This window comes from Xenia sp. Carnegie-2017, unplaced genomic scaffold (assembly GCF_021976095.1).
Source record: "Xenia sp. Carnegie-2017 unplaced genomic scaffold, XeniaSp_v1 HiC_scaffold_21, whole genome shotgun sequence".
Classification (NCBI taxonomy): domain Eukaryota; kingdom Metazoa; phylum Cnidaria; class Anthozoa; order Malacalcyonacea; family Xeniidae; genus Xenia; species Xenia sp. Carnegie-2017.
In genome coordinates, this window is record NW_025813484.1 from 1,165,803 (window position 1) to 1,193,037 (window position 27,235).

Genomic DNA, 27,235 nt, shown 5'->3' on the forward strand with positions numbered 1-27,235 from the left:
CCATCATTAAATATACGTAAAATGCAAACAATTGACCATTGTTTTATGTTATTACGCAAATAATAAACATCAAAATTTACATTGCTTATCAAATAAAGGAAGCCTTAAGTTGTTCGCTTAGCCATAGAAGTGTTGAGATGTTGTTGACTTCAAATTTTGGCACTTAATAAATAACGTTGAGGCGTTATGGAAACGGATGTATATCACTATAAACTTAAAGATGACTATTCAAAGTTGATAATGTTGAAATAATCCGAACATTTACGCCTTCGTAGTACGTTCGGTTAACAATGAGTGACATAAGTTCATCGTTATTTATGCATCATGTTTGTGATGTGTAAGCAGACGATCAGATACAAAGGTCGATTATGACATATCTAACCATGGATTTCCTAATGCACATTATGTATGTTGGAATTCATGGTAAGCAAAATAATAGAGATCGAATATGCTTGCTCATTGCATGTGTGGTGTATTTTATCTACACGAACGAAGGTCACTAAAGCTTTCAATCCAAGTGTTACATCTGGTCCACCAAAGGAAGTCATCCAACAAGTGCCATCTAAAAAATTCTGAGTTAAGAACTCAACCCCATGTCCTTTTTCTACCAGCATATCTCAGCTGGCGATAACACCATAGGTAACCCGGATTAAGCATCCAAAAACTCAACTATCCCCAGGTGTCCTTTTTTCCAATATTCGCTCTGTGGCCATAACACCATACGTCCCTCGGAGTAGACGCGAATTCATCAGAGGTTGATTATCAGCAGGATGCGAGATGGGTCCTTGTAACCCGACATACACGAAAGGTAAACGAAGAACGCACAAACTAGCAGGCGGTAGGGTAATAACTGAATTTACACCCGTATAAAAGATTGGACACGGTGAAGGAGCAGGTTGTACGCGTGGATTGAGAGTGACTAGTATGGGTGACTCAGGCGTCACGATGAAAAGTCTTGTCAATTGAGCAAGGAACGGTTTCGTTGTACGACATGGGCACGGAAAATATAATGGCATGTCTGAATCGACTAACCGTATTCCACTTTCCTTTACGACACCAGAACTGTTGGCCTTTACCATTTTATCTTCAGCAGAGCAAATGAATCTGGAATAAGAGATAGAAAACATGTTTCGTTGATGGGAAAAGAAGTGTTGACAGATGAAGTACGATAGTACATTAAAAACTTCATTATAACAATGGCAATGTATGGTACAATTACATCTACACATACCTATGGCCACGAGCACACTCGTATTCATTTCCAATGTATGCTCTCACGGTGGGAAATTGACGTCGCTGCGCTTTAGCAACATTGCTCTTCGTGGTGATTTGTGAAGGAAGGCATATGGGCAACGGATTGACTTTATAGTCTGTACACTGCCGAGATGCATAAGCGAGGGTCTGGTAAAGAGGCAGGCCAGTACTGCTGTTTGCATTTAGCAATTCATTGGGTGCAGGCCACGCATCAACACCGGCAGTCTTTACTCCCGGGTGTTTAACATTTCCATCAATAAAGCTACTAAGTCCCGTTTGGTTCTCGTTTAACAGCGGAATGTCCCATGGCAAGAGAAAATTACTACCAGGAAAAAATCCCGGCTGCTCAAGACCTTTCGACACTTGATAGCTACTGGCGTTTCCAAGACGACAAAGAGACCAGCTACTATATAATGGCAATCTAGTGCCAGTGAGCTCGTTGCTGAGCATACATTCCAAATGATCAGTAGATTCAATTAAAGAATTTTGTCTAGTTAACCTGTTCTCTTCAGGTTCATTCGTGTCACTGCTCATCCGATCAATGGCCGCAGGAGAGCTGTTGCCATGATATCCCGAAGACGTGGTGCTTTTATGATAGTTTGACTCAAGTCCAGACAATGACGGGAAACTTTCACTCAACAATGAGCCGGATGGAAAATTTGGATTGCTAGACAAATTAATATTGATTGGTGGACTCGTGATGCCTGACGAATTCGACACAGTTTCGGCATTCGAAGTTAATGTATTTTGGGTACTCGTGGAGTTAGGAGGATGAAATTCAGCAACAGGACCTGGCACATCCGTAAGATTTGAAATAACCGTTGCATGTGTGGCATCAGAAGCAGCCGTGGCAGCTCCATTATTTAAGAATCCAGGTGTAAGGCTACCTATATCCTTTATCTTTGCAAGATTGGATACAAACTCTTTAGCGTCTTTATTCAACCGTACTGTGCTCGTTGCATGTGTTGTTTTTTGAGATGACAAGGACGTTAACTTCGATGATGAAGGCGTTTGAGGAACACCTTGGGATTCTACTGGTTTTGGTGGATGACAGGGGAAAGAGAAATGAGGTAATGTAGAGCAGCATTTCTCCTCCATTGCTTGAAAGAAATCGTAGTTAGCTGCCTACAAAAGGCAAAAGAAATAAATTCAAAATATTAATATAATACACGAAGGTGGATTACATGAAAAGAAACATAACTTGCTACGGCACATTACCTTCAAATCAAAGGGGTCCTCCCGCTGAGCCTGCATTTTTCCACAATTACAAGCACAGACACTTGTGATACGACTGGAGTGTGGCTTACAAGATATATTACTCTTATCAATGAAAGGACTGTCGACAATCTGTTGTCCAGGGACGATGTGGAACTATAATGGATAAAGTTATCAAAAATATAGAGAAGGTTAGAAAGTGAAAACAAGATAAAAAGCTACATAGTACCTATTTGAAAATCTTACCGGATAAATGCAATGTCGACCTTTGAGACTGCGAACTTCACACAGCTGCCTTCCATTCAACCACATCTAAGATGGAAATTACCAGAAAGATATGAAAACACTTTACTCAACAAAAACTATATCAATTCAAGAAAAAAGCCGCTGACCTTGTTGCAATCATCTTGTAGCTGGAGCACATATTTTTCATACGCAGGACCTCGGGCGTTCAATGCAAACACGTGAAGTGCTTGGTTTAGCTAAAACAAGAAAGCGACAAAATTGATTTATGCTTCTATTTATGTAAACTGGTTCAAAGAATAAATAGCTCAACAGTTGTCAGTTAAAGGTTTTTGTAGTCATTACCTGACTGATATGAACACTTTCTGTATAGTGAGAGGGTAGTTTATCATGGTACGCACTTGTGGCTAGTGGCAAAACTTTACGACAACGCCTGAAAAAAGTTGACAAAAGTCAAGTCTTTAAGATGAATGAAATTCTAGGCTAAAAGAGTTCAATTGAACTAATGAACAACATCGAAATATTTCATGATATTTTGAAGTAAATTTCAACTTACGCTTCCGAAAATTTCATCTCAAGATCCAAGTTGGCGGCTAGAGACATAAGATGGCTGTTCTCGTCACTACGTTCGCTCATAAGATATCCAAACACGGCTACACACACCTTTGCCCACTGCCTGATCGTAGGAACCTGGGAAATATAAATTATAAGCGCACAACGAAGTCCAAGAAATAAATTATTTTTAAAATGCAATCAAGCCCGAAGTTTACCTCAACGTGAGTGCCTCGACGTCCTTCCGCCAAACCATCACGGCCATCACCGGTCATAAGGTTATCAATTTGTTCCCTCAAGAAATCTCGGAAGATCACGTGACCGGAGTCGGCGTTCGTTTCTGTTAAGTCGGAATTGCGTTTGCAAAAATGGCCAGAACTTAGACTTTCTAAAATAAGCATATAGTTAATTCATCATAATAAAATATCTTTGCATTCCTTAATAGAAAAATGCTGAACGAATGGCCACAGAGAGTATGGCATTTTTAATTAAATGTTTTTCAAGCTTGCTCACACTTCAAAATCCGTTAAACTGTTCATCTCCATGTCTCCACAATTTGCAACAAGCAAGAAATATGTGCAAGATTTATATTGCTAAACTTTGCAACTCAAGCGAAAAATGCTTTCACAGCGACCAGAACACAAAAAAGAAGAGAGATGGAAAAAAGAAACTGTGGATTGAAGGCATTTAAACATACAAGAGAAAAAGATAAAGGACATTACTGAAGAATTTATAGTAGAGTCCTTCTTCCTCCTGAAAACAGTTTTTCCAAGCAACCACGCCTAAGATGTAGTTGCATGGAAGCAGTGGATGTAGTTGCATGGAAGTCAAGAGTAGGAAGATAAAACTGTGTATCAGAACACAGAATACGTGAAAGGCGAGAAATAAATCCACAGGATCCAGGAGAAGCATTTTGATGTTCTGAGACAGCAAGTATCTCAAGTAAAAATACCGAGGTACAAGTTCCTAAAGATAACCTAAAGAGTTGTAAAAGTCTCACGTAAAATTTTTCAATTTTGACACTTTGGCAAGAAAACGACCGTAATAAAGCAACAATTCTATAGGCCGACATCGACTAACGGACGTCTTCCAATAGTGAGAAACCTATAAAATCTGTTAAAAGATATCAAAGCATGCAACAATAACTAGAGCTCCAATTCAGACTTTACTAATGGGAGAAGAGCCATTCTCTGGAATAACAATGGATATTGTACGATCGCTTTGGAGTTTGTGCCAATGCATGCTACTCGATATCCAGAAGTTACACAAAAATGTAGCAAACGAGCTTATCAAGCCAATCTTAAGAGTTGGAATATGTAACTCCGTCAAATCAAGGTTACTCCGTGAAATCTGCGCAAGCTTTTTAAAATTAAAGGTATAACAGACATTTGCAATTGAGGAATGAAGACATACCTGGCAAATCTGGAAACGGCAACTTTTTAAGCAAAATATTCAAGGTGTCTGCGGAGCGAGAGATTTCTGTTGCTTGGACGTGCACGAAATTATGACTTGAGGTGACAGTAAATAAAGAACTTGAGCTATAAATTAAAGAAGAATTTTTAGCTGCCTTTGATATGTACCATGAAAATATATTTATTAACCATGAAATGTATCAATGAATAATTTAGTGCGTTTTCACCAGTCCATAGATATAAACATATAACAATACGATAAACCTGCCATGTTGCTGGTGATTCCTTTATTCATCGTTCAAAATCTAATTAAATTTAGTTTCAAACATGATTCTTGAAAACTATAATATTTTTCAAAAACGACGTCGTTCCAAAATAAAACCTTAAAACGTTTTATTTAATACAACAACAAAGTGGATAATAATGCTATTTTCTCATGACGCAGTAAAAAATTGGCTCAAAATATTCAAACTACCTTAGGCTTCCCAGCAACCGACTTTTTCTCATGATACTGTACACTTGGTCTTCCAAAGCATGTTGAAGATTGATCAGAGGGCTTTTAGTCGAAGCCTTTAAAGATAAATATTAATCTCAAAGTCATAAATTTCAACAAAAAGTAGATAACTGCAAACTATGTGTTGAAACTTCTCATCACCTGAGACTTAATCTTTGTACGGCTAGCATAAGAATCTGGATTTGACCCCATCTGCAAGAAAATTTATGCTCAATGCATTTTAAGTCAAATGAGTTTGAGGGAGGCAATGCGATAAAACCTGATACCTCTTCAAGATTTCTGCATGACAGCTTCGAGTTTGTGTTCTGAAACATGAGTTACATGTAAATATCCTTTGTGCATTAAGCAACAAGTGGCAAATGTTTAAAGAGGTGAATATCATTAAGTTACAACCAAGGCATGTATGATACAGTTGTACATGACTAGAGAAGCAGGTGGTAAAGACAAAAAATAAATTTTACCTGTTGAAAGGACAGTAAGAGTCTAGGTATGCATGGTCGTCCTGTTTGTTTCCATATATCATGAATTTCTTCAACACAGCTCAGCTCTTGGCTTAGTATTGTTATCAACAATTGCCTAAAATGTTGAAAGAAAGTTGAAAACCTTGAACAAAATCTACTGGTTCTCATTTTTTCAAACTAAGTTGTTAATACCTTGTATTAGCAATTAGTTTAAACAATCTGATGTAGGTAACGTCAAATGTCTGAGTTGGATGCATCAACTGGAAGAGCAAACAATAGAGTTATGATGTACTCATGGTTTGAAACTCAACAAAAATTAAAATCCTTACCACCATGATGTGGCAAACAGAAAACATGAACAACAATGCTTTAGCATATTGATATTCATGATGTTGCCAAACTTTGTGTGTTTCCTATGAATAAAACAAATACAGTAATGCCAATGTTCGCTAGCTAAACATCACTAAGTCAAGAATGTTTCACATGTTACTTTAAGGCACTCACACTAAATGGTATATTTTGATGCAGTATATTGCATAGTTTATTCAACATTGCCCCATCATGTATTGTTACAAGATGTAAATACAATGTCCTTTGTTCCACATCATGAAAAATTTCAATTTCACACTATATTAAAAGAGAATTTGACTACTTCATCTGAATATGATTGTAACTTTCCATCCCACAAAGAGCATGTATGCACTATTGCAAGCCTTTGGTGCTTACCGACTGTAAGTTTGTCATCTTGAAAAAATTTTCTCCCTTCAAAATGAACATAAAAGAAAAGCTAGTAATATATGTAAATTTTTCATTAAACTCGATAATTTGGAGACCTAAGAAACATTGTAAACAGATACATGGATTGCCAGGAATCTCCAAGTTGCATGGATGGTCAGAGACAAATTACATGAATAGTCTGGGATCTCCTAATTACATAAATGGCCAGAGATCTCCATTTGCATCGATAGTCATTGACATCAAGATTGCATGTATGGTCAGATATCTTCAAATTACATGGATGGTCAGAGATCTCATTATTATCATGAAAGTCAGAGATCTCTAAAACTAAGTGGAATTTAGGGATCTTCTAACTGCATGGATGGTCAGGGATCACGTAATTAAGTGGATGGTCAGGAATATCTTAATTGCACGGATCTTCAGGGATCTCCTAACTATATTTATGGTCAGGTATCTCCTGAATATATGAATGGCCAGGGATATCCTAATTACATAGATGGCTTTGGTCATGTAATCAAATAAGTTAAGAAAAAACTGACCTGAAAGACATTTCGTTCAACTGCTGAATTAGCATAAAATGCTTTGCCTTGCACTCCTGATCGACCATTTCCAAATAAACCAACAACACAAACTTTATCATCGGCAAAACTAGTAAGTTAAATAAGCCTGCCATTGGAACCAAACTCGCAGAACCAAACAATAGAAATTACAAGATGAGTAGAAAAATGTACAATCCCATAAAATTCTTACAAACAAGACGATACTCACCATTGTTTGCAGCTAGCTAACTCACTAAAAGAATCTATACTAGCAACAGAGTAACCTTGTTTCCAAAATTGCATCGCAAATGTTGAAGACAGTTGAAGATGTTTTAATCCGCCATATTGTATCCGAGCAATTTGGACTTCGAAGCACTGGGTACGAAATACAAATAATGGTGCACCAGGTAAAAATTGACAAAGATGTTAACTCACCATACTAACATTAGCGGAAAAAACATTCCGCTAAAAATAATAAGCTAGAATCATATGCAATTTGTAAATGTCAGATGCTATTTTTTGAAGGTTTTTTCATCAAAATGGGATTAAAATCCCAATTTCAATTAACATGCTCTAATTAATTCAGTAATTCATTTCTTCTGTCAGTTAGTTTCGTCATCGATTTGAGTTAGCTATTGCCATGTAATTTTATAACCCTTTTCTTTCCTTGCATATTGTATCATAAACAAGAATTATAGAACGTAGGATCCGGACTCGCTGAGTTTCGAGCAATTGCCTTTTTTTCACATTGCTCATAAGCCGAGTTTCGGGTGAATTATGCGATTGAATTGTAAGGTAATTATCTGAATTAATTACTCCTGTGGTGGTGCATTCCTCAGTCTTCTTTAGCATTTTTACAAGAAATCGACTTGCATTCGACGGCGTTGCATCATTCTTCAAACTAGAAAGAAAATTGTTGATAAAGTTCTCGGGTAAAGCAACTTGTTTTCTTCCCACGTCTTTCTTTCTGACCTCATAGGTGTTGGACATTGCAGTGAATTCATTATCATCCACATTACATGATACTGTATTCCTGTCCACAGTTCTTGATGTCAACAGGTTTTGAGTCGTTTTATCATTTTTTAAATGAATGATATTGTTGGGAAATTTATCTTCATTTTTAGAAGTCGATGAAAAAGGGCTAGAATTATATCTACTCATTTGTTCTATTTTATTAGTGCTATATTTTTCTTGTAATGAATCATTTGCTGTAAGTGTTGTTTTCATATCTTGCTTACACATGTTTTCATTATCTTCCATATTCCAATAGAATGCGAATCGACGTTTCATTGGTGAGACAGACTTAGTTTGTTGCTCTCGGCTTCTATATCCGTTCAAAATGTCCTCAATGCATTCTAGATCAGGTAATTTAAGTTCTTCACAGCTAAGAGTTCTTCTCAGGTTGTGATTGGTTCTCAACTGAGTTTTGTATCTCTACCACAAGAAGCAATCGGGCTGTTTGATGCTGATCGTGTACACGACTGCTTGTTTTATTCTTTTCAATATCAAATGTTGCAGTAAGCCAGTCTTTTCTTAGAACCGCCAGTCGTTCGACAGTGGGTAAAAACGAGAGAAATTGGCTCTTGCGAAAGTTGTACTCATCTAATGTTTGATGTCTTTGCTTTTCAATATGCTCAGTTCGCTTGACAAGAAGACGCTCTTCATAAGCGTTTTTTCTCTGCACTTTATCATTTAAGGCACTGTCAATTGGAAGATAATGAACTTTATGTTTTGCATCTTGCATTAGAGGCAAAAAACCTGCTTGCATTTTTCAGCATTTGCTATAGTTCTGCCATTTAATGACACAATTGACTGTGAAATTACAAATGACTGTGTACCTATTTCTTGTTCCTAACATATTTCAAAGGCATTACTATTGCATGACAAGTTAATACATAAATTAGTCGAGCAACAACATTTGAGAACTTTTGTCAAAGTTTTGTTTACAAAAGAACAAGATTATGATTTATGTTACCATAGTTGAATTGTGATGCATGGTGAAAGAAATTCATTTTATGGAGCGTTTATGGGAGATGGAAGAAATAACCAAGTGAAGACTACAAATTTAGTGATACAAGATGCAATGAATATAACTGAAGAACAAACATGTTATGTGAAGATCAGAGGGTCTGAAAATGTATTATTCCACTTTTGAAATGCTCATTCTGTTAAAGACTATAAAGTACCATAATAAATCTGCATCGACATTACAAGAAATGTGGTCTATCCGAATCGTCAATACATTTGTTGTCATACTTGAGTATTGTTAATAAGTAGGCGCTGTTTTATTTGACAATGGTAATCTTTGTAATATGACGAGATTAAGGATTTAAATTCCTATCAATCGAAAAGAAGGAAAAGTTAAGTTCAACAAATTCGTAAAGAAATAAACTGAGTTAGCGTTAAGATGTCATTTAACAAAAGATTGATTTCAACTTTTCCATTAAGAAGCGCGTTACCAGATGTGTATTTAAGAAAAAACAAATTTGAAGAAAGATTGTTGCAAAAAAGGAAAAAGTCTTTGGAAATTGTACAGAAGAAGATAATTGATCGATTAGCAAGAGAACAGGAAGAGTATGCTATGTTCAGTTGCCTTTCTATGAGAGCTGAATCGACATTATGTAGAACAGAAGAAAGCACAAACATAATTGGGAATCCTGAAGTTAAAAAGAAACTAAAGAGATCCACATCGGATACAGTTCTTCAAACGTTATCTCCAAGACCAACGTCAAGTTGTATTCAAGACAAAGTTAACAGGAGCAAAGAGAGCCAAAATGTAAATGTTACAAACAGAAGAAAAGAACGAGCTAAATCATCATCGCGTGTACGTGTAACATTTAGTGGTCGTGATGGTCGTCCAATGACACTTACACCAATCATGGAAGCGTTTGGTAAACTTTCTTTGAACACTAATGGACATACAAGACTAATTTCTGCAGGCAAACAAATAAGAAATTTACCCAGATCAGCTCAAACACAATTGAGAAACACTGTATACTTCCTATCGCAGCATAAGATTCAACAAAATTACGAAGTTACAAAAATACGTGAAGCTCGAGCTAAACTAGCTCGCAATACATCCAACTGAAAAAAATAGATTACGATCCGCTTGACAATTACTGCTCTGAAAACTGGCTCACAGAAGTACCAGAACCCAAACTTTAGGAATCATAATTTGTCATTCATTATGAACAACTCAATATACAATATTTACATGTGATGAGATGGATTTTTTATAAAACAATTGATCACGTGAAGAATTTGGTTTGTATTACTATATATGCCAGAGGCATGTGCAGCACTTAACTGGTTCATAGCACATTCCTCTTCTTTCTTTTCGACTCAATACCGAATGAGGAAAGAAATAATTGATCAACCAAAAAGGCAACATCATCAATAAAAACACTTTAAAAAAATAGAAAGGATAAATTTGGACATTGTACCATTGATTGAACAAAATGTATATGGCTTTTAAGTTGAGAAATACCTGTGGTCAATATGGCAATAATACTAAATGACAATGATAAGGAATACAACTCTGGAGTGTTGAACCACTACAAATGAAAAGATGTTTAAAGATGAAAAATACTTCAATAAATAGAAAAGCAAACAGACTCATGATCAATCACATACACAATCATTAGAGGACATTGTTGAACCAAACTGCACAAGACCCATGAGGAAAGAAGCAAAACCAAAAAAATGGAATGCAATCTTTAGTTGCCAAGGAACAGGTTCCATCATTGTGAAGAGAATTGTAAATGCTATAGCAATGAATTATGATTTGTTTCTTTTTATGCCAGGAAAAAAAATTCACATGATATTTTCGACTACCTATCATGCCAAACGTAAAAATTAGAGAGGCGACAGCTATCTCCAAGAGGGGTTGATCACAATACCGTGTTGTTTTGTCCCTAAAATTACATACAACCATCTCCAATGATATATTATTAATAAGTTTTTTGACAAGAACAAAGTCCTATTTTTAAGCAGAATAAAGACACGATTTTACTTACAACATCAGGACATACACCTGTGGTACAATAAATATCAGCGAAAGCAGAACCAAAGTAATTCGTCTAGTAAAGCAAATAAATGAAAAAGATAAACTTTATTAAATTTCGACGAAAGTTCATCTTCGTAGTTTAAATCTTACGAATTCAAAATGAACGAGGCTGTCAGCAAAAGCAGGGGTAATAATGGTTATATCCACTAAATGTAAAGGCGACATGTTTGTTGCATTTATTACTGGAGTGAACAACTGAGGAATTTGACGATGTGTTTTAATAAGGATGTAGATCTTCCCTCTACATAAAGCTTAGATAATATACTTTATTACTCACATTCTTTGTCGATCATCTTTTGGAAACCATCTGGTTAGATGGTAAGCAACGTGCGACATAAAATAAAACCACATTGTTGTGGTCGCTGCAAGTGGCGTTCAATGTTTCCGTAAAACAATAACATAGCAACCGTAGCGAAGTATTAAATATCACCAGGACAGATCATTAATTTTCACATGGATAATGCCAACATGATGAGAGAATGATATTTTTCAATGAAATACAAATTATTAATGTAAAGAAAGTTGTGCTATTAGGATAGACTGAAATAAAAACTTTGAAAAAGAACACTTTAAGTACTTTACTTTTCTTCAGTTTGGTATGAAAGAGGTACATCCAAGGTCAATGATGCTGGTTGTTGGATTACAGCTGAAAGAGATGGAGGGGGATATCCCTTTGCAGATGGAAGTATTGAATGAGGAGCATATGCTGTACTTGATACATCTATTGACATAGGTGAAGGTTGAACAGAAAATGGGCCACTTGAAATTGTTATTGGAAATGAGACATTTGCATCAAAGTGTGCTTCTATGTCTACATTCACAATAAAATAATAATCTAACTGTAAGCACTTGCAATTTTGAAAATTTGGAGTTGTATCTTTCGGGATGTTCAGAGTGACATTCCAAGTATTTTTATTCCTTGGCGTCATTCCATTACACAGTTCAACAGAGGATTCAGCCCATTCATTTTCATATTTGACTCTAATGTTACTTGTTGCTTTAAACTTTGCCATCAGTTTTGCCTCAATTGCTCTCAGAGGTTGGTCTGTCTCCTTGTTGTCAAGTTCAAAGGAAAGCTGAATCTGTTCCCCAGGAGTAAAAGCTTGCTTTGGAATGCTACCAATAAGCTTTATAGGTCCAGATTGACAGCACAGGCAGCAAAGAAACTTCTCTTCTGTAATAGTAACAGGCTCAAGTAGGTATCTCATTTGATCCAAATTTACTGGAGTTGCAGCAACCTTCAAATTGTCAAAAAGCAAAGATGATATAGAATATTATGACAAAGATTTACATTAAAACATGTAACATAGACAAACAATGTCCTTACCACAGATTCCTACCAACCTTAAATGGCATCTTTTCTTCAACGTCTGACTTCAGACGGTAGGAATCAACATGCAGTTTCACCTTAACGTAGTATTTTATACCACCAGTCACATACGGCGCATCTATAGTGGGAGGTAAATTATCTGGCAGTATAAATTGAAATGGATAGAAAAATTCCCCGTGATCAAGAATTATATCAGAGTTTTCATGAGTTGGTTCTGCAAGTGTTGACGTTTTTTTGAAATATTCTTCGTTGTTTGTATGTGTTTTCAAGTCATGGCCACGTTTAGTTCCAGTCGTCCACGAAATGTCACATTTCCCTTTAAATTTCAGCGTAATTTTCTTACAAGTCATGGTCAAAGAGTCAACTTTCACGATTATGTTACCAACAATGGTTTCTCCCGGGTAGAAGAATTTCTTTGAACCTGCAAATTTTACATCAAACCTGGGCATTATCACAATAGCTTTTTACATACAGTTGAATTTTTTCCACGAAAATCGACAAAAACGCCGAAAATTGAAAAAATTAAAGTATTTTATGTTTACTTATCAAACAGACAGAATATTTGGCGCAGGTCAAAGGTTACTTATGGGAGCAAGTGCACTTCTCATATCCGCAGGGAAAATCGTGTGAAGTGAAAGGAAGTGAATGCAACAAAATGTAAGAGATGGGAGATAGTGTTGTGATCTATCTAGGCTAGTGTCATTTACCTGTCATAACTGAAATGAACAGGGAGACTAACGTTTGCATTAAGCACCATTTATTGTCACCTAAAGGACAAAGCATCAAGGAGGGTGATAGTCTGGACGTCTGCTCCAACGCACATTGCAGTTGTTCTAGTACGGAAGCTGTTAACTAATCTCTTTACTGATATAATTACTGTCGTTGAACGTGTCCAAACCATTTTAGCCAGCTGTCTCTCAGTTTGTATCGAAAACATCTGACATGTGGTGTGCCTAAAGAAAACCTCAATATCTTCATCACAGGACCTCCACTCATACATTCTCTGTCTTTTCGTCAGTGCCACCCTCTCTATTCTATAAATAATCGTTTGTTTAACTACCGTCTGGCAATCTTTTCCTTTCATTCTGGCTGATACTATTTTGTCACACTAACATCTGAAACTATCCACCTTTCCATCCTCCTTTCTAACTCTACGGACGGAGGCCATGCACATTAATTGAAAGCTAAAGAATAGTTCATGTGCCAACAACAAGCAACTGTTATGAAAATCACTGTAAACTACTCACCTCAAAGGTGGTCGACTATTGCGTAACTGCCGGACCTTATCCGCAATATTAAAAAATGTTAATCAAATAGTGAGATAAGTGTTTCCAACAGGATTTGTATATTTTGCTGTGCTATACTTTGTGTTGCATAAATATCTATTATGCTATAATATACAATTCATATGTTATGCTATTTTTTTACCTATTCAAGTATGATGAAAATAGCCTTAAGTCCCTTGGACATGTAAAGGCAAGGAGTGACCGGACAGCATCAACGGAAAGACAATGAGACAAACAAAAAGTCAACGCAATACCAATATTCTTCATGGTTGATAGATGCTCGCCCACAAATGTAGTTTGATCCGTTACACTTAGTTGATGATCTGCTGTGACGATTTAAAAAGCCAATAATGGCAACTTGCAAACAGCTGGCCGAATCTTTGCAAAGCTTGCGTGGGGATAATTGTTACTTGCTATTTGTAAAACGGAGATACTGGTCCATTTCTTTAATGGAAAATTTAATTTTAGCGAATATCATTTGCACATGTTACAAGATGAAAACTCTGAGAGTTGTTCATTCTAAGAACAGGTTATCTTGAAAATTTAAAAAAAATTCATTAGTAACATGAAATTGCATTACCTTAGTTTTGTTAAAGATTACAAAAAATCAAAAGCGCGCGACACAAAAGCAGGAAGATAAACAAAAAGCACTTTAAGAGATCCTAATAGCGATATTTTCTTCCGATATTTGCACAGCTCAACACATATTGGAAACACAAACGTGTATCAGTTAAAAAGGATGATGAGGATGTGAATTTGATAACAAATTGCCATAATGGTAATTTGAAATGAATAATGCAAGATGGAAAGCTTATATATTGGCCAACAAAGAAAACAGCAAGTAATTGTAAACTTCTATCCGTGTATTGACGACAGAAGACAATAGTGGCCAAGAAGCTCTTACTATTTCGAAAATGCGTGCTAAATTCTTCTCCATTTTAATGATTGTTTGTTGCCTCATCTGTATTGCTGAAGGGAATAGCAAAAGAAGAAGCTGCATTGGGTCATGGTGTGGAAAGGTAGCTAATTGAATTTATTCTGCTAAAATGTGCGGTACTATAGTTTTGTGCCAATGAAAATTGAGAAAAGATAGAGTCTGATTCATAGATGAATGCATGAGATTTTTATGTAATTGTAAAATGGAAAATTCATGAGTTGTGGTATTATTGTAAAATGAATAACAGTTTTTGAGTTCTTTACACAAGTGTAATAATTCATTTACCTTTCGCATGTTCTCTTTTTAAATATAAACGCATTTCTAAAACTCAAATTTATGTGTTTAACAATAAACACTTCTCTCGCTTCATCTTAAAGTTGTATCAATGTTTTTCTTCAGAGAACATTACAAAAACACGGGAAAAGAATCTATGAAGATAATTATCCAAATTGGCGTCTGACCAAAGAAAACAGTCACAAAGATTCGTACCAATCAGAGGACAACATGAATGCGAATTTATTAATTGAAAGACAATAACTTAAGTATAAAGGATCATTCTTTTTAGCTCAAAAAAAACCTTAAAATACAATTATATGAAAGATAGTCAAAGAAGAATCAATGAATGCACTTAACACCTGCAACACTACATATGAATGTATACAAAATATATATGAAGATTACAAAGCTGTGATAAGAATATTGTGTCGTTGATAATAACGTGTTTTCAACATTTGTATAGGTTTGCAATTGATTGAAATTCATAAAGGCATGTAATCTTTTCAGAGATCTACAGAAGTTTAAGTGCTTAAGTAGATTTCACAAACTAAGTAGTCTACAATGAACATTTATTTATGAACTGTCAGGCAATATAGAAAAACAAGTAGACAAATATCATCATACACTTTTACATCTAATAAGCCTTTTTGCCAAATGTTCATTGGCAGTCTATGTTGTGGATTGATCAATCCGAACATTTCATTGACAATGGATTGTCAAATCTATGAATAAAGTCTCAAAATTTTATGACAAGAATATCCTAATTTCTTTCCAAACTTTTCAAGGCAAATTCTTGAAACAGTTTGTCAATATTTTTTTGCCATTTAATTGACATGGTCTTCTTTGATTAAGGATGTCTTTTTGGCTAGACAAAATATTTTAGCAGTGCAAGCAGTAGTTATATACAGCAGTATTTTAGCAGTAAGTTTATCTCAACAATATTGTTATTGCTCCTTCCACCATTTTGAAATGTTTTTGAAATGGTCACTTATAAAATTGGAAATCTGTGAAAACAACACAAAAGAATTGATTTTTTATTACCTAAAACTAATTTTTGCAATAGGTTTGTGATATAATTTGTGAATCCTCTAAGTTGCCAAAAATTATTGATTTGATCATCATACCTGCACAGCCTTCTCTTGAGGATGACAATAAGATAAAATTCTTTCAATCATTCCATACCCACTTGACATACTTTTTTTAATATCAGCTAGGATTTCTAGAATTGTAATTATATTGTATTAAAAATAATGCCAATCAATTGCAATAGTTTCAATAAAACAATTGGAAGTAAATAGTCATACTTACCCATGCTAGCATAAGGATTATGGTAATATCGAACTATTCTTCCTTCCATATCATGGTATCTTTTACTCCAGTTTTCAGTAATTTTATTTAAAAGTCTTGGTGAGGCCGCTTCTGAATTATCTCTTGATACATTTCTACCTTTTACTGTTGATGAACTAAAAATATTTTCAAGACACAAATGCCAATATTGAAGAATGTTGTGCAAAATGTTGGGATTGAAAAAAATCATGAGCTCACCTTTCGAACTCATTTGACTTTTTGTCAATATTCTCTTCATCTAAAAACAAAATTTGCTTACTTTCTGATATCTTCTCGAGAAATAAACAATTGGGCAATAAGCCACAGAATATAGAAACATACTACCTCCCTCCTTTATGACAATCTCGATTCCAGTTGTAGGAATGTTTTTCACTTTTTTTGACGAAGTAAACTACAAGAAGGAATGGGTTTCAGTTCGTGCTACAATGATTCACAGTTCACTCATTCACCAATGTAAAAATGTTTACGGTTTACCTTGTTCAAACGCAGAATACTTATTCCCCTACATCTTCTTTTTTCTTCAGGATCTTTCCCAGGTATTTCTTTATAATCTTTACTCCAAAATCCAATGCAAGTTTCGCTCCATTTAGGTATTTCACCTTTCATTTTTCTCTGCGATTGACTTTCTTTAGTTTCTTTCTCGTCGTCTTCCGCCATTTTGATTTGCTCAACATCAGAGGGTCCTGGAATTATGATTGGCTAATTGTTGCCAATACGCTTGCGCAGTTGTGCTATCTCTTTAAAAACTTGTTTTATTTAGAGAACTTAATCAAATTATTGCAAAAATCTTTCGTCGCATTTTATTTTTATTGTATTTTGTATTCATTTAGTCAACCGCCAATTTTTCCATATCTGAATCATGCATTCTTCCATTCATTTTGTACAAAAGAAATTCCCAATTTCATTCAAGGCCTATTCTTTTTAATAACATATAAAAAATTACTTTAAAATATATTCAGATTTACAAAAATGCCGAATCATCTTCTATATATTTGACCAGACATTCAGGTAGCTTCAACTTTCGCAAATCCATTGTTTTTTTTCCTAGTAAATTTTGTCGCACATTCACCCAACACATATTTCGTAGCGTTCTTGGTGTACCTAATTTTTACGTCAAAGCAACGAAAAACACGAAGATTTGTCAGTGAATGAGCAAGAAAAATATAAAATGCAAAGATATAAATTACTTTATGCTTACTTGTCAATTGCATCAGGAGGTCAGCGTCAGAAGTGTTGTTTTTAACTATAAGTATATCTGTTGGAGTTTTGCATTTGTTGTCTTCAAGGCACATAGCTCCATAAGCAGCCAACTGCCTTATACATCTTGAAACAACTTCGCCTTTAGTGTCATTTGCAACTATAAGATTTTCAAAGTTTGTTAGAAACATGAGGTTGATAAATCATACCAAATTATTGTTTTGCTTGTGAAACATGCTTATAAACTGAGGATTTCTTCATGAAAACATTATGTAAACAGAATCCAAGAAATGCAAAAATAAATACCATGATGAAGGGCAGTTTGACCACAATTGTCTTGAATATTAGGGTCTGCTTCATAATCAAGGAGAAGTCTCATCGATTCAATATCACCAAGTGATGCTGCTAGCATCAAACAAGTTTGTCCCTTGGTGCTATCAGCAATATCAACACTGCTGTGACTTTTCAGTAGTAATCTTACCATACTTCTATCAAAAGAATAATCAATAGTCAGAGAAAGGTGATAAACTAGTTTTTTTCTTCATAAGATGTTAAATACAATCACTGTCTTCTTACATGTTTCTTTTTTCAATAGCAAGAAATAAAGGTGTTCTTCCCCAAGACTCTTGAACATTAACTAAAGCTCCAGCATTGAGCAAGCATTGACAACATTTTGTACGATTAAAATATGCAGCTTGATGTAAAGGTGTACAACCAAACCTAAGAAATAATAAATATGTACAAGGTTTAAAATAATTTTTAACAATTATTAACGTCAATTTATTGAAACTTTTACTAATACAAAAGTAGTAATACCTGGACGTAGCGTTAATATCAGCTCCGCCTTTAATCAAAGCAAGAACACATCCATATCTTCCATTGCAAACAGAAAGATGTAAAGATGTCAAGCCATAACTGTTACGAGCATCGACATTTGCTCCTGTAAGACAGCAAAAAGAAATGACTTCAGTTAAGAGTAACTTCTTTCAATGAAAGTTGACAGACAAGTGTTGAGCACTTGAACTGTGGACAAATTATGAAGAATACCTGCATTCAACAACAGCTTAACACATTCTAAATGACCTTTCGACGCCGCAAGATGTAGAGCTACTTCTTGCGTGGAATGATCTCGTAAGTTTGGTGAAACCCTCTTCTCGAACAAAACCCATTTCAAATCATCTATTCGGCCCTCTCCTGCGGCAAAGAAAAGTGTATGCTTCTGGCCCATCCGAAAAAATCCGAAGTTTCAATCAAGCAATTTGTCAACTATCCATTTCGTCTCCATATTCCTTGCGTCTCTGTTTACTTTTTGCTAATGTTTACATCACTCTTTAACATCCACCAGGTTGACACAACGTAATTGCAAACTGTCATACATCAAATGATAATTCATGATAGAAATTTCTCATGCTGTGCTGAGAAATTAGGCACCGGGACGCAATCAAAATTTTGGGAGCTTTTCTCCGACTTATATGAAATGACAACTTATTGGAAAAAACCCACTTTCTGAAATGATACAACTGGACGCAGCCCATGGACACTCCACAACTGCTTTCTTGGCTTCCATTGACTTAGACTAGGGCTCAGGAACAATTCCCTCTCCCCCCCCCCCAAACGGTCATGTTCTCGCATAATTTTGCCAATGAATGGCAGGACAATCCAAACAAACTATAGAACTACTGATATATTAACCAAATGTTATAAACTAATTACAAATATTAACATCATTGATCAATTATTATACAAACCAAAAATTTGAACTAAATAAATCTTGTCTTTGCCATTAAAATAGCACTTTTCTTAAGTAATTCTTCTTGAACCAAACAATAGAACAAAACAACTGTTGTGTTAAACACAAGAAATATAGCAAAAGCTATAAATTTGTCCACGTCAAATTTGTTTCTTGCATAAGTCTTTTATCCCACAAACTATGATACAGCAAATCTCGAATAACAAAAAAATGATAAGTAAATCCTCTTATTTTTCGTGGCGAGAAAAACTTGACTTAAAATTTTCAGAGCTAATTATCACGTGATCAATGGTATACTCTGATGTATCTTATGTCTATGACCAATCAGAGTGATTCCCATCTCAGTTAAATCCTGCTCAGTTAAGTTCATTATCTGACTTAATCGATCATATCCAGCGTCGTGAAAGTTAACTGCATACTTCCCCATTTTAATAGAGTCGAGCCAATCACTAATTGGCGACTGAATTTCTTTGATGTTTCTACAAAATGACAGATTCAAAGTTAAGTAGAGCCAAAACAAAACAAAGACAGAAACAAAAATATTGATGACGTAGCTCTTTAAATGAGAACTAGAATAATGCTAGTATAACATTGTTTTGGCTCGTTTTGAGAAATGAAAATGTAAAAATCTCCTTTCTCGTCTGTTGATATCTCCCTAATACTTAATAACAATAACGTCATCACCTACGTACTTTCTTAATTTTATCTCTGGTGAATAATGTACTGTTTCTGGTGAACGTATCCAATCATCAAGCCTCTCAATAATTTGTAAAAATGTTGGTCGACTTGTTCGCTCTTTTTCCCAGCAATCAAGCATCAGTGTATGAACTGACTTTGGACATTTCTATTAAAAAAACACCTTATAGTAATACATTTTAAAACATTTAGTTTAACTTATAAGAATTCAGGTACTTACCAATGGAGCAGGAAGTCTGTAACCATTTTCTAGTTCTTGTAAAACCTGAACAAGACAGTTATTTTAAATGTTGTTTTCATTTTTTCATTTCAAAAAATATTTTTGTGTTAGGTATCACATTACGTCACTGAAGTACTAATCACACTATCGCTTACACGAAAATTATCCCATTCCCAATACGGCCGCTGACCATATGCCATAATCTCCCATAAAACAACACCGTAACTCCAAACATCACTCGCTTTGAAAGACTTTCGATGTTTTATCACTTCAGGTGCTGTCCAGCGAATGGGAATTTTTCCTCCCTATAAAGGAATCGAATATTTGATTAATTACGAATCTTAGCAGTCACGACTTCATAATTTTTTTTGTTAACCAAGACAAAAATAAGCTGCTTACCCTAGTTTCGTAGTTCGATGTTTGGCAAATCTCACGAGTAAGCCCAAAATCAGACACTTTACAAATCATTTGTTCGTCAACAAGTATGTTTCTTGCAGCAAGATCCTAAAAATTTTACATAGTTGAGTTTGAATGAAAAAACAGAAATCTTTACTCTGGCTGCAAGTTCCCCTACAGTCTGTATAATTGCTTACTCTGTGTATGAAATTTCGTCCAGAAAGATAATTCATTCCGGATGCAATTCCACGAGCCATGCCAAGCAATTGCAAAAGAATTAGTTTTCCATTATTTTTCTAAATGTTACAAATGTGATGATTCACAAAAAATGACCAAAGTAAATTTCAACACTGAAGTAAAAACTTTTGTGTTACCATTAAGTAGTGATTCAATGAACCATTTGTCATATATTCCATGACAATTTTCACAGTTTGCTCTAGAGTAAATGAACTGATGATTAGCTCTAAAATACGTAGCTTTGCTTTACATGAAGTACAATTGACGAGTCACAACAAAACAGTCAAAAATCGAAGGCTTACTTTTGACAATAACACCATACAATGAAATGATGTTAGGATGTTTAAATTGTCCCATTACTGATGCCTCAGCAAGAAAATCATGACGATGTTTCGGTGACAAGCCGCTCTGCAAAATTAACAGAAATTTATCTGAGTCACAAGTTTTGATGGTCTTAACTGTCAACATGACTTACTCGAAGGCATTTCACAGCAACAGTTGTTTCATTTCTATTCTTTTTCAGAAATCCTTTCCAAACAACACCAAACTCACCTATGTATAAAAGAAAAAAATACTAACACTTTAGGTATTCCTTAGACGATCATTAGATAAAGACGATCATTTGTGCACATTACCTTCGCCAATAATGACTTCCGTTTTAAGATCTTTTTCATTCAATTGGATGGTAAATTTTTGCAAGACGTTTTCAACACGATCATAGTCAGTTGGATTCACATAGTGCGCTGTTATGTCTGTCAATGAAACTAAAAAAATACTTTAGCAAGAATCTTGAAGTGTGCATCAACTTTAAAAATAATACCCTGTGTAAATATGTTGTCACAGAAAAATCGTGTAAAGACGGTAAGAAGAAAATAAAATAATCACTTTCAGTTGCTGTCAAATATTCATCATTTTCATCATCAAAACCAGGAGCTTCTTTTCTTCGTCTCCATCTAAAAGTAATCAAGTAAAACCTCCCATTTACAAACTAACTTCAATTATTCACATGCACTTTTACAGTCGTTTGTTATCAACCAGGTTTAGGTTCCATCATTAATGGTTGGAATATGGGGTATTCTTATGTAACAAGCAATTTATGTATGAATCCTACTTTCTGGATGATATTTTGAACGAACCTGTTGTAAAAGCGGGCAACAAAAATCGCCACAACTAAAGTGAGGAGGAAAACTGATACACCAATGATGATATCGACAATGCTCACAGATTTTGAATCAAGCAAAATGGGCTCCTTAAAATCTGCTACAAAAACAAATTGCAACGTTATACTTTATTTTATTATCATTATTTAAGGTTATTAAAGTTACAAATAATGTTAATTAAATGTAATAAAGTTAATGTAGGCCGTATTTACCAGTATAATTGATTGCCACGTAATTCCAAATAATGTCTTCATACCATTCTGAATATTTGAGTGAGTTATTCTTTGTACGAACTTCAAAAATATATTGCAAGTCATGTTCGTTGAATCCAGAAATGATAACGTTGGTTTGGCGAACATTTTTCGATGCTGGTGCAAATTTTAGATGTTTGCATTGGTCTGGTGCACAAAACTCCGTTTCACACAGAATTTTGCAAGCAATATCATACACAACGGTTTGGTCGTGTGCTTTTCCACCAGGAATCCATGTTAATTTAATGCTTCTCTCCTTTAGCAATGTAAGTCTAAGATTTTTTACTTTTTGTGGTAAAGCTGTGAAAAAGAAATGAGATGAATGAGAGCAAACCATAAAACAAATATGAACAAAAATTGACGTAAACCAGAATATATAGAAAATTTCAACTTCTTTCTACATACCTCGCAAAATAACCGACGTAGGTGTTTCATTCCAATCTACTCGTTTGACATCCTTTAATTTTGCAAGGATGGTGAACTTGTATTCAACACCAGCTTTCAAGCCTTTAATAACGTTGCAATTTTACTAGACTTGTCCATTGTATTGTCGATCACATTAACCCCTGGCGGACAATTTTTATTGCAATATTTCCCAAAGCATTGATAGCAAACTATATTGTAAATAATGTTTCTCGGAAACCTTTTTTTCCATGATAGTCGTGCCTCCGTGTTTGACAATCGAACAACTTGCAGCTCGCTGACAAACGAAGGAACTGCTACATGAATAGATAAATATCACGTGGTGTGTTGAAAAAGTAGACTCCACGTATGCGTTAGAAGTAAAACGATCAAATTCAATCTTTAGGTTAATTTAGCTAAGACGAATAAACTTTATGCTACACTATGCTCCATGCAATATTTACTTTATAAAATGAAACAAAGCAGACTTGAGTTGATTCATATATAATGGCAACATTTTGTAAATAGAAATAAAGACTAAATACTCCCACACATGCATCTTGGAAACAAAACTTTGATATTGAGCAAGGTAACCAGGTAAATGAAGAGAAATATGCTTACCTGTGCATCGGTCTGAAATCATCACTTTTCCCGGAGCACAGTCACATGGAAACGTTGCATTGAGCCAATAACCTGCACTACTACAAAACGCCACAGCCTTATGTGAACTATAAATACAATGTCCCTGCACTCGAATGGCTGCAGCTCCGTGTGGGGGAGCAAATGTTTGTGGAAGTTTTGCAAATGATAGACGCTCTTTTTGTTTACAGTATTTATATGTGATTTCGACGCTGGAAACAAACATACAACTGCCGCCAAAGTTTTTTTCTGGTGCAATCCAAATACGAAGTGCTTTTGAATTTATTAGCAAAGGTGTAGTAGATATGTAGCTTTCATTAATCCATTTTCCATTAACCATAGAAAAATTGACAGGTGTTTTTATGGAAGCGTCCAGAGCGCCAAGGTGAAAAGCACTATTGTTCAATAGGCTTTTTGAAGTATTGTTTCGATAAACATAAACTACTTTAATGTAAAGCTCCTTTATGCCAGTTGTATTGAGCACTTTTTTACTTTTCAACCAATCTTCAGAATTGCAAACATAATACCTTGAATCCAACAAGCTCCACTAAATGAAGCAAAATAACTTTGATGCGAAGAAATAAATAACATTTTTTATTTCAGGTTATTTTTCATGACAGCTTTCCAAACTTTGTTAGCGACAAATACTAGTTTGTAACAAAATTATTAAATGAATTAAAGCTTCAAACGTTGCAGTCAACCAAACGTGATTGAAAAAAATAGCTAAAACTAGGATTGATTTTACCATTTTAATTCAAACAAAATAAAAGCATGTCTGCCGTCGCATTGGTGTACAAGACAAATATCTTTTTTGAACATTCGTAATTTTTTGCCAATCAAACAATCTTCGGACGCGCTGTGAAAGTGTTTTGAAATGAAGTTAATGAACTGTATGAAAACCATAAAACTGTGCCTACCTTTCGTTATGTGGTTTGAACGAGGTCTTTACGTCTTTGTCCAATAAATTTCCTTAAAGACATAAAAGATTTGGGAGATCAGAAAATGTTTAGTTGAATCATGGAACATTGAAACTATTTTTATAATTAAATATAGCAATGTGGATCCTCAGAGCTAACACAACATAGAAAAAAAAAGTGGTAATAGGCAAATAATCTTTTCATTATTCCTTAATACGCGTCCTCACAGTCATACACGAATACCACTTGGAAGATTATGATTCTCAGTCAAGAGAAAATTACACCAATATTAATTACAATTAATTAAAAAGCTATGTAAATTTCATTAATGAGGCAATTCCTTAGGCAACAATAGGTATACTTAAAAATAGAAATGATCAGCTGCTTGAAACGAAATGGCGTTAAAACATTGCCGGCAAACGATAATCAAACTCAGTGAAAATATAAAAGAACGATTGCAATTAGCAAATTACGTCAGGTGGTACCTGTTGAACTGAGAAATGTGTCTTTAAACAAACAATATGTTTAGAATACAGATAGAATACAAGCTCATAAAAACAGTTTATCTTTCCTACGCTATTAAGATCTTACAGTTTAATTTAAAATTTTTCATAGAGTCAAAATCTTTGGAAATTTGCTTTATAACTTTTGGAAATAACCTTCTGCCTTTAACTAACACCTTCATCAACTTCTGCGCATATGCTTTGCTAAATTTTTCTATCCTGTTTTCATGTTCTGTTTCCGCACATTCATGTGGAAAACTAGCTAAGTCATATGAAAATATATTTTTACACAACGAAGCAGACAAGCTTTAAAAAACTCCTAATGGCTTTTCAAACCCCCCGAAGCTTTAAACATGACAGGTGGACTTGTAGGTCCGCTTTTCCTTAATAGAATGCAATTATTGTGTTCGATTTATTTTGTCAACTGCTTTGTTTCCTTCGTAGCATGTAAAGAATATAATTTCATACTCTACTGGGAGCGATTGCAGAATAATGATAAAATGAATTTCAATAAAAGTCGACAGCATGTTTATGACTCATCGTTCAAATCCAAAGCCCATAAACCACACAATAGCATTGAAAATAAAGGCAGTGAAAAATAATTTTCAAAGATAGCATAGACTGTCAAATAATAAAACATGCAAGTGGTGCAGGAAAGAACTTGTGACATAGATATGAACAGAAATGCTATCACGTCGAAAGCAAGCAGCAATTTGAATAAAACCATTATTACTTCTTAAACACAACTTGTTTGACCAATGACTTTCCGTCTTAAAGCAACCTATTTATCTTTCGAGCTGTCACAAAGCAATTTTGTGCACTTTTTGATAAATCCCATGTTTAAAACGTAGTAACGTATTGATTCGTTGAATCTGAATCCAAACGACATAGACATTGTCGAGGTCATTATATCTTTAATATCATCAACAACTTAAAACTCAAGTCTTACTTTTTGTCTATTTCAACTTGAAAATGTACGATAAAGACCTTTGTTGGGCTAACGATGAAATTTGTGGGTCACGGAGCTTGGAGCATTTAAGTACTTCTCATCAAAGTTGCATTAAATTCGTTAACAAATCAAACATTTAAGTATTAGCGTCGAGTTAATTTTCATCAATAAGTCGTATAAAAAGCCTATAAATAATTCTTTATAATGCATTATAATACAACGAATATTCGCCTTGTTCGATCTATCGAAAAGATTGTACGTTATTTCCCTCTTGCGCATTCCATACGTTCAATCACAAAGATAAAAATTACTATTCTTACCTATTTCGGCTGATGAACGATGGCAGGTTATTAGAATGATCTTTATTGTTGTAAATATCCAAGCGCCATGTGCCATCTTTCGCTGTTATCACGACAAAGTGCTGACTAAACGCAGACAATGAGCCTTATTACCGAATGACTGCCGGAGTTTTGCGATGCCTAATTATTATTACATATAATACATTTCATGCCGTATGGTAATGACAACGAACAGTTTTTGATCAACGAACGAGCCTAAATGATAACTAACAACATATTCCTTACAAGTACTTAGCTCTTTACACGACAATGTTAATCAAAATATTAGCCTATGGGGAAGTGTAATTTGAGCTGTAAGTTTCCGCCTGGTATTGATTTGTCAAAAAAATTTTCTTTTCTAAAAATTGCGTGAAATTGCTAACGTCCTTAGAGGATTATCAAAGTTTGTCGTTAATTAAGAGATAAACTATTCTTTGTGTCATTAAGATGTATTGAAAAGCGATCACAAAAGACCAAATACTCCCTCATCTCAATATTGAAACGCGCCTCAGATAATCGTGACCAGACCGCAAAACTATGGCTATGACGTCAAATATCAAACCAAACGTCATAAGGATTATGGTTTCTATTTTCTTATCAGTATAGCCATGCCCAGCCACTGGGCCTTGCATTCAAAACGTTTCCTATTAAAAAACATGCAACAAGCAAATACATATCTGTTAAAATAAGAAATCAATACCATAAGCGCACTCTGTTCATTAAACGTTAAACAACGTGAAACAAAGTTCGGCGAATGAAAACATGTTTTGTCGTGCACCGTGAAACAAATAATAAATTTAACACACATGCCGTCAAAATCGGAGTAATTCATTTGAAATTTGAATCTCATTGCAAACTCATTCTTCCTGCTGCGATTCAGTATTTCACCAAGTAGGACGTTTCTACAATGACGTATATACCTAGGCAGTAAAACATGTCGTGTTTTTAACACAAAAATGGCTATTGGCTCTTAAAGTGTGCTGTGCCACAAACTGTCGTCATCCAACGTCAATGTGATGAAAAACATATATTCAAAGGTAAAAATAAAGGTAGACACAAAGGTAGACACAAAAATAGACATAAAAGTAGACATAAAAGTAGACATAAAGGTAGACATAAAGATAGACATAAAGGTAGACATAAAGGTAGACATAAAAGTAAACAAAAATGTACATATAAAGGTAGATACATTAGTAGAGACAAAGATAGACACAACGGTTCGCATAAAAATTGACATAAAGACAGACACAATGATAGACATAAAGGTGAACACAAAGATGGACATAAACGTGGACACTTACTTATTTAAAAGGTAAACTCGAAAGTAAAAATATAGGGTCGAGAAAGAAGGTTGAAAAGACAACTCTAAAGAAACGACTTTTTTAAATGTTGTTTTCTTATCCTACGACA

General features: G+C 34.8%; 7 protein-coding genes and 1 long non-coding RNA gene across 11 annotated transcripts; 1 reads left to right on the forward strand and 7 right to left on the reverse strand.

Annotated features, from left to right (window-relative positions):
* Positions 1-31: 31 nt before the first annotated feature.
* On the reverse strand, positions 32-7,274 carry LOC124444298 (protein SMG8-like). The gene is made up of 19 exons (XM_046994880.1): positions 7,158-7,274; positions 6,929-7,037; positions 6,378-6,413; positions 6,156-6,278; positions 5,981-6,064; positions 5,844-5,911; positions 5,652-5,766; positions 5,457-5,495; positions 5,332-5,382; positions 5,152-5,246; positions 4,678-4,802; positions 3,483-3,652; positions 3,269-3,402; positions 3,058-3,145; positions 2,862-2,951; positions 2,716-2,781; positions 2,473-2,625; positions 1,232-2,379; positions 32-1,104 (listed from the first exon to the last, which is right to left on the reverse strand). Exons 1-19 carry the CDS (start codon positions 7,229-7,231, stop codon positions 666-668), a joined length of 3,207 nt encoding a protein of 1,068 aa, XP_046850836.1. The 5' UTR covers positions 7,232-7,274; the 3' UTR covers positions 32-665.
* A 1,157-nt stretch (positions 7,275-8,431) lies between these two features.
* LOC124444618 lies at positions 8,432-11,380 on the reverse strand. 2 transcript variants are annotated; one of them, XM_046995233.1, is made up of 7 exons: positions 11,272-11,380; positions 10,945-11,007; positions 10,763-10,842; positions 10,562-10,692; positions 10,416-10,482; positions 10,236-10,333; positions 8,432-8,628 (listed from the first exon to the last, which is right to left on the reverse strand). In XM_046995233.1, exons 1-7 carry the CDS (start codon positions 11,343-11,345, stop codon positions 8,617-8,619), a joined length of 525 nt encoding a protein of 174 aa, XP_046851189.1. In that variant the 5' UTR covers positions 11,346-11,380; the 3' UTR covers positions 8,432-8,616. The 2 variants fall into 2 exon arrangements, with proteins under 2 accessions (XP_046851189.1, XP_046851188.1); XM_046995232.1 differs by lacking the exon at positions 8,432-8,628 and having other exon boundaries at positions 9,896-10,333.
* Positions 11,381-11,467: 87 nt separating this feature from the next.
* Positions 11,468-13,114, reverse strand: LOC124444617 (arrestin domain-containing protein 3-like). The gene is made up of 3 exons (XM_046995231.1): positions 13,032-13,114; positions 12,339-12,745; positions 11,468-12,232 (listed from the first exon to the last, which is right to left on the reverse strand). The coding sequence occupies exons 1-3, from the start codon at positions 13,105-13,107 to the stop codon at positions 11,573-11,575; spliced, it is 1,143 nt and encodes a 380-aa protein (XP_046851187.1). The 5' UTR covers positions 13,108-13,114; the 3' UTR covers positions 11,468-11,572.
* Positions 13,115-14,393: 1,279 nt separating this feature from the next.
* LOC124443480 lies at positions 14,394-15,244 on the forward strand. Its single transcript, XR_006947670.1, has 2 exons — positions 14,394-14,629; positions 14,947-15,244. It is a non-coding gene; the product is annotated as an uncharacterized LOC124443480 (long non-coding RNA).
* A 131-nt stretch (positions 15,245-15,375) lies between these two features.
* On the reverse strand, positions 15,376-16,981 carry LOC124443479. Its single transcript, XM_046993937.1, has 6 exons — positions 16,645-16,981; positions 16,495-16,561; positions 16,369-16,408; positions 16,132-16,286; positions 15,948-16,042; positions 15,376-15,827 (listed from the first exon to the last, which is right to left on the reverse strand). Exons 1-6 carry the CDS (start codon positions 16,825-16,827, stop codon positions 15,768-15,770), a joined length of 600 nt encoding a protein of 199 aa, XP_046849893.1. The 5' UTR covers positions 16,828-16,981; the 3' UTR covers positions 15,376-15,767.
* A 93-nt stretch (positions 16,982-17,074) lies between these two features.
* LOC124443477 (26S proteasome non-ATPase regulatory subunit 10-like) lies at positions 17,075-18,960 on the reverse strand. The gene is made up of 6 exons (XM_046993932.1): positions 18,415-18,960; positions 18,184-18,307; positions 17,944-18,087; positions 17,674-17,855; positions 17,369-17,527; positions 17,075-17,271 (listed from the first exon to the last, which is right to left on the reverse strand). The coding sequence occupies exons 1-6, from the start codon at positions 18,593-18,595 to the stop codon at positions 17,132-17,134; spliced, it is 930 nt and encodes a 309-aa protein (XP_046849888.1). The 5' UTR covers positions 18,596-18,960; the 3' UTR covers positions 17,075-17,131.
* Positions 18,961-19,036: 76 nt separating this feature from the next.
* On the reverse strand, positions 19,037-22,357 carry LOC124443476 (ephrin type-A receptor 8-like). Its single transcript, XM_046993931.1, has 13 exons — positions 22,039-22,357; positions 21,803-21,926; positions 21,552-21,619; positions 21,302-21,430; positions 21,142-21,218; positions 20,969-21,074; positions 20,804-20,865; positions 20,627-20,725; positions 20,433-20,537; positions 20,189-20,338; positions 20,034-20,078; positions 19,810-19,961; positions 19,037-19,596 (listed from the first exon to the last, which is right to left on the reverse strand). Exons 6-13 carry the CDS (start codon positions 21,021-21,023, stop codon positions 19,395-19,397), a joined length of 870 nt encoding a protein of 289 aa, XP_046849887.1. The 5' UTR covers positions 21,024-21,074; positions 21,142-21,218; positions 21,302-21,430; positions 21,552-21,619; positions 21,803-21,926; positions 22,039-22,357; the 3' UTR covers positions 19,037-19,394.
* A 171-nt stretch (positions 22,358-22,528) lies between these two features.
* On the reverse strand, positions 22,529-26,466 carry LOC124443478. 3 transcript variants are annotated; one of them, XM_046993934.1, is made up of 4 exons: positions 25,808-26,462; positions 24,037-24,087; positions 23,101-23,667; positions 22,529-22,793 (listed from the first exon to the last, which is right to left on the reverse strand). In XM_046993934.1, exons 1-4 carry the CDS (start codon positions 25,881-25,883, stop codon positions 22,579-22,581), a joined length of 909 nt encoding a protein of 302 aa, XP_046849890.1. In that variant the 5' UTR covers positions 25,884-26,462; the 3' UTR covers positions 22,529-22,578. The 3 variants fall into 3 exon arrangements, with proteins under 3 accessions (XP_046849890.1, XP_046849892.1, XP_046849889.1); XM_046993936.1 differs by having other exon boundaries at positions 22,535-22,643; positions 25,808-26,466; XM_046993933.1 differs by having other exon boundaries at positions 22,535-22,796; positions 25,808-26,461.
* Positions 26,467-27,235: the final 769 nt, after the last annotated feature.

What these genes read in the sequence shown, in the direction of transcription:
- LOC124444298 (XM_046994880.1), bottom strand. Translation starts at nt 7,231, where the DNA reads ATGCAATTTTGGAAACAAGGTTACTCTGTTGCTAGTATAGATTCTTTT. An exon ending in ATCAAAATATACCATTTAGT is followed by an intron (nt 6,065 to 6,155) that starts GTGAGTGCCTTA and finishes TTTTATTCATAG; the next exon opens with GAAACACACAAAGTTTGGCA. An exon ending in GCCGTTTCCAGATTTGCCAG is followed by an intron (nt 3,653 to 4,677) that starts GTATGTCTTCAT and finishes TGCTTATTTTAG; the next exon opens with AAAGTCTAAGTTCTGGCCAT.
- LOC124444618 (XM_046995232.1), bottom strand. Translation starts at nt 11,345, where the DNA reads ATGTGGTTTTATTTTATGTCGCACGTTGCTTACCATCTAACCAGATGG. An exon ending in CAGGTGTATGTCCTGATGTT is followed by an intron (nt 10,843 to 10,944) that starts GTAAGTAAAATC and finishes ATGTAATTTTAG; the next exon opens with GGACAAAACAACACGGTATT. An exon ending in TATTGCCATATTGACCACAG is followed by an intron (nt 10,334 to 10,415) that starts GTATTTCTCAAC and finishes ATTTTTTTAAAG; the next exon opens with TGTTTTTATTGATGATGTTG.
- LOC124444617 (XM_046995231.1), bottom strand. Translation starts at nt 13,107, where the DNA reads ATGCTTTGTCCTTTAGGTGACAATAAATGGTGCTTAATGCAAACGTTA. An exon ending in GTTCATTTCAGTTATGACAG is followed by an intron (nt 12,746 to 13,031) that starts GTAAATGACACT and finishes TAAAATTTGCAG; the next exon opens with GTTCAAAGAAATTCTTCTAC. An exon ending in AAGAAAAGATGCCATTTAAG is followed by an intron (nt 12,233 to 12,338) that starts GTTGGTAGGAAT and finishes GACAATTTGAAG; the next exon opens with GTTGCTGCAACTCCAGTAAA.
- LOC124443479 (XM_046993937.1), bottom strand. Translation starts at nt 16,827, where the DNA reads ATGGCGGAAGACGACGAGAAAGAAACTAAAGAAAGTCAATCGCAGAGA. An exon ending in AAGTCAAATGAGTTCGAAAG is followed by an intron (nt 16,287 to 16,368) that starts GTGAGCTCATGA and finishes AAATATTTTTAG; the next exon opens with TTCATCAACAGTAAAAGGTA. An exon ending in TAATCCTTATGCTAGCATGG is followed by an intron (nt 16,043 to 16,131) that starts GTAAGTATGACT and finishes TTACAATTCTAG; the next exon opens with AAATCCTAGCTGATATTAAA.
- LOC124443477 (XM_046993932.1), bottom strand. Translation starts at nt 18,595, where the DNA reads ATGGGCCAGAAGCATACACTTTTCTTTGCCGCAGGAGAGGGCCGAATA. An exon ending in TAAGCTGTTGTTGAATGCAG is followed by an intron (nt 18,308 to 18,414) that starts GTATTCTTCATA and finishes GCTGTCTTACAG; the next exon opens with GAGCAAATGTCGATGCTCGT. An exon ending in GATATTAACGCTACGTCCAG is followed by an intron (nt 18,088 to 18,183) that starts GTATTACTACTT and finishes ATTATTTCTTAG; the next exon opens with GTTTGGTTGTACACCTTTAC.
- LOC124443476 (XM_046993931.1), bottom strand. Translation starts at nt 21,023, where the DNA reads ATGGGACAATTTAAACATCCTAACATCATTTCATTGTATGGTGTTATT. An exon ending in CATTGAATCACTACTTAATG is followed by an intron (nt 20,726 to 20,803) that starts GTAACACAAAAG and finishes TGTAACATTTAG; the next exon opens with AAAAATAATGGAAAACTAAT. An exon ending in GACGAAATTTCATACACAGA is followed by an intron (nt 20,538 to 20,626) that starts GTAAGCAATTAT and finishes TAAAATTTTTAG; the next exon opens with GATCTTGCTGCAAGAAACAT.
- LOC124443478 (XM_046993933.1), bottom strand. Translation starts at nt 25,883, where the DNA reads ATGGCACATGGCGCTTGGATATTTACAACAATAAAGATCATTCTAATA. An exon ending in GTTCAAACCACATAACGAAA is followed by an intron (nt 23,668 to 24,036) that starts GGTAGGCACAGT and finishes TTTGCTTCATTT; the next exon opens with AGTGGAGCTTGTTGGATTCA. An exon ending in GATTTCAGACCGATGCACAG is followed by an intron (nt 22,797 to 23,100) that starts GTAAGCATATTT and finishes CTATTCATGTAG; the next exon opens with CAGTTCCTTCGTTTGTCAGC.